At 48.5% G+C, this 7,354-nt stretch overlaps 1 protein-coding gene across 1 annotated transcript; it reads right to left on the bottom strand.

Annotated features, from left to right (window-relative positions):
* Positions 1-5,418: 5,418 nt before the first annotated feature.
* On the bottom strand, positions 5,419-6,354 carry LOC142821345 (olfactory receptor 14C36-like). Its single transcript, XM_075912232.1, has one exon. The coding sequence runs from the start codon at positions 6,352-6,354 to the stop codon at positions 5,419-5,421; it is 936 nt and encodes a 311-aa protein (XP_075768347.1).
* Between the last annotated feature and the right edge of the window lie 1,000 nt (positions 6,355-7,354).

The raw sequence follows: 7,354 nt of genomic DNA, 5'->3' as shown, positions 1-7,354 counted from the left end.
CCAGTAAAGTTTGTGGATGACAGAAAAGTTGGGAGACCAGTAAATAGTGAAGAGGGCGGGTCCCCCAAAAGGATGGATCAGTCCAGTTTTGTGCGGATTATCGGAAGCTCAAGGTCATCATCGTGTCCGATGTCTATTCCGTGCCTAGGCCTGGGGAGCTCCTAGACAAACTGGGGGGATCTCACTACCTAGTCATCATGGACCTCCCCAAAGGCTTTTGGCAGGTGCTGTAGGAATCAGATGCTTTTATTCCCTCTTTGGAGCTCTATGAGTTCCTGGTCCTGCTTTTCAGCCTGAAGGGGGCACCGGCCACCTCCTAGCGCTTGGTGGGCCAGCTACTAAGGGGGAGGGAGAGTTTTACCCTGGCTTCATTGACATGGGAGGGCCATGTGTCCCAGGTTAACCAAGTGCTGGCTGAGCTGCAGGGGGCCGGGCTGACTGTAAAGGCTGGGAAGTACAAGATGGGGATGGCAGAGATACCTCACCTGGGCCATAAGGTGGGGAGCGACTGCTTAAAGCTGGAGCTGCCAAGGTGGAGGCCATCAGAGATTGGTCACCGTGAGTATCACATCCCTCCTCTCTCTGCCCCTCCCCTTCGATATTCTGGAAACCAGTCCCATTCCTAGCACTTCCCATGTTAGTGATTGTAGTGAACGTTTTAGTGAGTTATGGAAAGGAGACCCGTTGACAAGTCACAGTGGTTGGAAAAGGAGTTTCTTATTTTGTGAGACATTTCAAGATACTGAAATATTTTCCCATCCCAGGTCAGGGGAAAAATGAGAAGACAATTTGAAAACAAAACAAAACATAAAGAAAAAGTTGTCAGGGCGACTACAAAGTTTTGCTTCCATCATTTCATAAAGAGACTAGAAGGGACGATGCAAGTAACTATCATCACTTTTCTTTACCACAGGCCACTCAGTATACCTCCGCTCCCCCGATAACTCCTATGTTGAGCCCAGTTAAACAGCTCTGGTTAAACTAAACAGTAAATAGAGTGAATTGTGGTGAGCCACAGAGAGTGATCCAGGGAGACTGAGTCCCACCAGGGTCTAAGACCCGACAATGAGAGGGGTATGACCAGCCAGGACACATCCAGGGAACCCTATCAAGTTGCCTCCTACCTCAGGGCAAAGATACATTTTGATTTTGACCCGTTCTGTGTTTTCATCCTTTCTTAAATGTCAATTAACAGCCATTGCAAAGTTACCGACATTATTTTTTTCAAAATACAAACCTCAAGTTGGTATCTGTTCAGAAATTGGAACCTTCTGAAAAATCCAACCTTTATCTAAACGACCCCGTCCCACTAATGCTCCAGACTTCCATGAATCTACAATTTCTGAGGAACCAAACCAAATTGTGAGAAGATGTCATAGCAGAGTTTGTGATCAGCCCATGCATGGCAATTTCTTCCTCCACTCTATGGGCCCATTCTTAAAATAGGCTCTTCCCCTCCATTTGTAGATTTCTGCACCCCTGGAAATGCCTTTCAAATGAAGGCTCTCAAGATTTTGTCATATCATTGACTATATCAGCAAAGAGATGCCTGCTGGATATGTCGTCTCTCCATGGAGATCTCTTCAACTTCCTCTCCTCCCTGACACAAATGTAGACCATCCCCATGGCCCATCCAAGTTCACCCAACGTCCCAACATCAACCGGCCACCTCCTCTTCAGCTCCAATTTGCAGGCACAGAAAAGGGATTGGGATTATCGTTAATGAGGCCAGACGCCCAGCGGGTCTGCACCAGCTGTAGCTTCATTGGCCTCCAAGGCCAAGAACCAGGGGGGTGTAAATCAGCAGAAGCTCCAGTGAGGACAGGTTCCCCTTTGGGCAGGGGGCAGGACTCAATGATTCTTGAGGTCTCTGCCAGCCCTGAGATTCTCTGACAGAGGTTCTTGGGGAGGCCCAGGTAATGGAAATCAGATGCCCGGGTAATGGAAATCCAAACAGCTCCATTGACACCAGAGGGTGAACTTGCCACTTGCCCAGAACTCAATGGAACTGGATCAGATGACACCAGTTTAGGATGCAGCGTTTGCCTCCGGCTGCTTTTTAGTAACCATCGTCAAACATCCGGGCTAGCCTGTGGGGTCCTCTGGTGGCTGCAACTCAAGAGCTGCTGGTGCAACCTCCAGGGGAAATACTTAATTGCTGGCTTGACAAGCCCTGGCTGGGATGATTGAGTTGGGGCTGGTCCTGCTTTGGGCAGGGAGCTGGACTCCATGACTCCTGAGGTCTCTGCGCAGCTGGGGATTCCATGAACACCAGAGACCAAACATCTCTGCTCTCCCAGAGCGGAGCCTGTGGGGTTCAGGAAGGACCAGGCTGCTCCAGGCCAGCTGGGGCTGTAGGGACACCGGGCTCTGAGCTACAGCAGGTCACATCTCTGCTCCCAATGGAGAGTTGATTTTGCAATCTCCTTCACAGCCCTTTGGGCGTCAGCCCAGCTCTGTCTGTCACCAGGGGTCCTTGCAGGGGATTTTCTGAGCAGTGCTGAGAATCCCCTCGGAGCAGGGCTGGCACGAGGCCTTCTCCACCTGCCTCCTCCACCTTGTGTCGTCTCCTTGTTTAACTGGTGCCTGCGCCTACGTGAAACCCACCTTCAGGTCTACATCCCTCCTGGATCTTGCAGTGCACATTTTCTATTCTGTGGTGCCTCCCGTCGTCTACAGCATGAGGAACAAGGAGGTCAAAGCAGCCCTGAGGAAAATGATTGGAAATAATTTTGTTCCCGGTTCCTTTTCAGATAAACTAACTGATGACATTAATGTCTCTCTAAGAACACGATTTGCTTTCTCTTTATGCACAAAGAGGAATTTGTTCTGGTAAAAATGGTAACAGCTCTCAAGTGATTGCAAATGTATGAGTGCAAATAATAACAGTATCTATCTATCTATCTATCTATCTATCTATCTATCTATCTATCTATCTATCTATCTATCTATCCCCACACACCCCCTCTATCTATCTATCTATCTATCTATCTATCTATCTATCTATCTATCTATCTATCTATCCCCACACACCCCCTCTATCTATCTATCTATCTATCTATCTATCTATCTATCTATCTATCTATCTATCTATCTATCTATCTATCCCCACACACCCCCTCTATCTATCTATCTATCTATCTATCTATCTATCTATCTATCTATCTATCTATCTATCTATCTATCTATCTATCTATCCCCACACCCCCCTCTATCTATCTATCTATTTTAAGATTGTGTACTGCTATCCATCACCATGCTCTTTGAGGACCATCAACAGTATTAGTAGGCCTATCAAAGTCATTAGTGGACCTCCCGTAGTTACTGTATCTTGTTTTTTTGGGAGTAAAAAATTGCTGTATCTGTTTTTTGGCAGTTGGGTTCTTATTTTCCTGTCTCCTTTTGGTGACCGATTTGTTTCTTTGTACATTGTAGGTGGGACTGTCTGGGGAGATGCTATGTGTTCACTCACCCAACATTGCTGACATTGTTTCAGTTATGAGGTTATGAGGATGCCCATGTGGTTGAGTTCTTGTGGGAACTAATATACAACCAGGGCTGGACTAGCAACATGGCTGCTTTAAAATGGACCCTGCTCTTGCCTAGAGACACTAGGCTCAGTTCAATAGTGAAACCCACTGGTGGGGACAGTGTCAAGGTGTCCATGTCGATCGTGGGATATTGGAGATAGTAGAGCAGGGGTGGCCAACCTGTGACTCTAGAGCCACCTGTGGTTATTCTGAAGTTAATATGTGGCTCCTTGATCAGGCACGGACTCCTGGGCCGCAGCTATAGGTGCAAGCTTTCCAGTGCTCAATTCCTGGCTCCACCTCCCTCTCCTAGCGTGATGCATCCTTGCTCCTTCCCTTCCTTTAGTAAGGCATTTGACATGGTCTTGCATGATATTCTTATCTTTAAACTAGGGAAATATGAGATATATTGGGCCACTATAAGGTGGATGTTTAAGTGGCTGGATAAACACACTCAGAGAGTAATTATGAACAGTTCACAGTCATGCTGGAAGGCCATAACAAGTGGGGTTCTGCAGGGGTCTGTTTCGGAACCGGTTCTGTTCAATACCTTCGGGAATGTCTACACTACCCGGCTAGTTCGAACTAGCGGGGTAATGTAGGCATACCGCACTTGCAAATGAAGCCTGGGATTTGAATTTTCCGGGCTTCATTTGCATAAGCGGGGCGCCGCCATTTTTAAAACCCCGCTCGTTCGAACCCTCGTGGAATGAGGAGTAACGGTAGTTCGAACTAGGAAGCCTAGTTCGAACTACCTAGTTCGTGCCCCATGTAGCTGCGCTGCACGGGGTTCGAACGAGCGGGGTTTTAAAAATGGCGGCGCCTCGCTTATGCAAATGAAGCCCGGGAAATTCAAATCCCGGGCTTCATTTGCAAGTGCGGTATGCCTACATTACCCTCCTAGTTTGAACTAGGAGGGTAGTGTAGACATACCCTTCCTCAGCAACTTAGATACTGGCATAGAGAGGACGCTTATTAAGTTTGCAGATGATACCAAGCTGGGAGGGGTTGCAACTGCTTTGGAGGATAGGATCATAATTCATAATGATCTGGACAAACTGGAGAAATGGTCTGAGGTAAACAGGATGAAGTTTAATAAAGACAAATGCAAAGTGCTCCACTTAGGAAGGAACAATCAGTTTCACACATACAGAATGAGAAGTGACTGTCTAGGAAGGAGTACAGCAGAAAAGGATCTAGAGGTCAGAGTGGAGCATCTACTAAATATGAGTCAACAATGCAATACTGTTGCGAAAAAAACAAACACGATACTGGGCGGCACTAACAGGAGTGTTCTGAGCAAGAGACGAGAAGTCATTCTTCTGCCCTACTCTGCACAGATTAGACCTTAATTGGAGTATTGTGTCCAGCTCTGGGAACCATATTTCAAAAAAGATGTGGATAAATTAGAGAGGGTCCAGAAAAGAGCAACACAATTTTTTCGAAGACTAGAAAACATGAGCTATGAGGGAAGACTGAAAGAACTGGTCTTGTTTAGTATGGAAAAGAGAAGACCAAGAGGGGACATGATGGCGGTTTTCAAATATCTAAAAGGGTGTTACAAGAAGGAGGGGAAAATTGTTCTCCTTGGCCTCTGATGACAGGACCTGAAGCAATAAGCTTATTTGCAGCATGGGAGGTTTAGATTGGACATGAGGAAAAACTTCCTAACTCTCAGGGTGGTTACACACTGGAAAAATTACCTAGGGAGGTTATGGAATCCCAATCAAAGGAGATATTTAAGAGCAGGTTGGACAGACACCTGTCAGGGATGAGCTAGAAGGTGTTTGATCCTGTCTTGAGGGCGGGGGACTTCCACTTTTAGCATTTTATGATTCTATGATTTAATAAAGAGGCTGAAGCTACAATAATAGGAATGAAGGACATTTCAATTCTTGGAGAATAACCTCCACCCAGTCAATTTCTTCAATGCAGTTTTGATCTCCTTGTTCCTCAGGCTGTAGATGACCGGATTCATCATGGGAGGCACCACGGCATAGAGAACACCCACCACGAGATCCAGATTCGATGCTGAACTAGAGGTAGGTTTCAGGTAGACAAACACACCGGTGAAAAGTAACAAGGAGACTACAGTGAGGTGGGGGAGGCAGGTGGAGAAGGCTTTGTGCCGGCCCTGCTCCGAGGGGATTCTCAGCACCGCTTTGAAGATATGAACATAAGACACAATGATAAAAGCAAAGCATGTTAAACCTAGAATCACACTACAGGCAAGAAGCGCAACTTCACTCAGGTAGGAGTCGGAGCAGGCCAGCTTGAGGAGCTGGGGGATTTCACAGAAGAACTGGTCGATGACATTGGACTGGCAGAAGGGTAACCGGAAGGTGTTCCCGGTGTGCAGAACAGAGTAGACAATACTAGTGATCCAGGAACTAGCTGCCATTTGGACACAAGCTCCCTTGTTCATCACTCTCTCGTAGTGCAGCGGGAGGCAGATGGCGACGTATCGGTCGTAGGCCATGACGGTGAGTAAGGCAAGATCTGTTGAAATGAAGACGACAAAGAGAAAGACTTGGGCGACACAGGCAGGGTAGGAAATCAACCTAGAGTTCAGGAGGGAGTTGACCATGGATTTGGGGACAGTGACGGAGATGGAGCCGAGGTCTAGGAGAGACAGGTTCCCCAGGAAGAAGTACAAGGGGGTGTGCAGACGCTGGTCACAGACTATGGCTATGATGATGAGAAGATTCCCCATAAAGGTAGCCAGGTAAAGCACCAGAAACACCACAAAGTGCAAAACCTGCAGCTCCCGGATGTCTGAGAACCCCCGGAGCACGAACTCGGTCACGGTGCTTCGGTTGGGCATTTCCTTCTCTGTGATATCTGTGGAGGGAAGGACAAGGACAGTGGTGAGGTTCAGAGAGGCCAAGTGCTTCCCCTTGGTACTGACTGACCCAGAGGCCCTCGTCTCTCGTCAGCTGCATTCACCATGAGCGGTGAGTTATCCCGGACCCATTGGCCTGGCTCCTGTACCATCCAGGGATCTGCATCTGAAGATCAGGCTCAGGACAGGGCTGGGTCTAATGCTGTGTGAAGGTTGGAACAAAGCACAATCCCAGGGCAGCAGCTCTGGCCGAGACGGCTCCCTGCTTGCTACAAACAGCAGGCCCGGAACTGGGGCATGAAACTAAAATGCCGACACTTTCTGCAGCAATCTGACTCACTCAGGAGCTTGCACGCCCGCTCCAATGGAATGGTTCTGCTCTAATGGCGCAGGGACGTCCGGCTGCCGGCTTACGCACCAAGTGAGACAGGATCCCATCTCCATCTCAGTGCACCCTTGGGCTCGTAATAGTGTGAGCATATTTCCCTAGGCTGATTACAGGACACCTGGTCAAATGACTCATCCTAAAGTGAGTTCAACGGCAACCGATCGTACAAACGTTCAAATGAACATCGCGTGGACTGACCGGTTGAAGCGAAAAGCCGTGTAGCTGGAGGCTTTGTATTGACTTTCTGATCTTTGAGGTTTTAGGGATAAAACAAGGAGGGGTGATGCCCCCCAACACACTGCACCCCTCTCTCCCAGGGGGGATAACTGGCTGACCCAACTCTGCCTGCCCCTCTCTGCCCTCCACGCCTGGCTGGGCTGCCTGGATGGACCCACTTTTCCTGGTACCTGCCACAGAGTCATCTAGGCTCAACATGTGGGTGTGTGTGTCTGGCGAGGGGTGGGGGACGTCACATGCCTGCTCCCCAGATTCCTGCCACGAGTGTCCCCAGAATGCAGCTGGCAGCAGTGTTTTGGGCCCTGTGTGGGGGGGAAGAGATGGGACCTGCTTCCAGCCACAGGAGGGGAGCTCCCC

Source organism: Pelodiscus sinensis, chromosome 30 (genome assembly GCF_049634645.1).
Source record: "Pelodiscus sinensis isolate JC-2024 chromosome 30, ASM4963464v1, whole genome shotgun sequence".
NCBI lineage: Eukaryota > Metazoa > Chordata > Testudines > Trionychidae > Pelodiscus > Pelodiscus sinensis.
The sequence above is the reverse complement of the archived record's forward strand: the minus strand, read 5'-3'. Positions and strand labels throughout refer to the sequence as shown.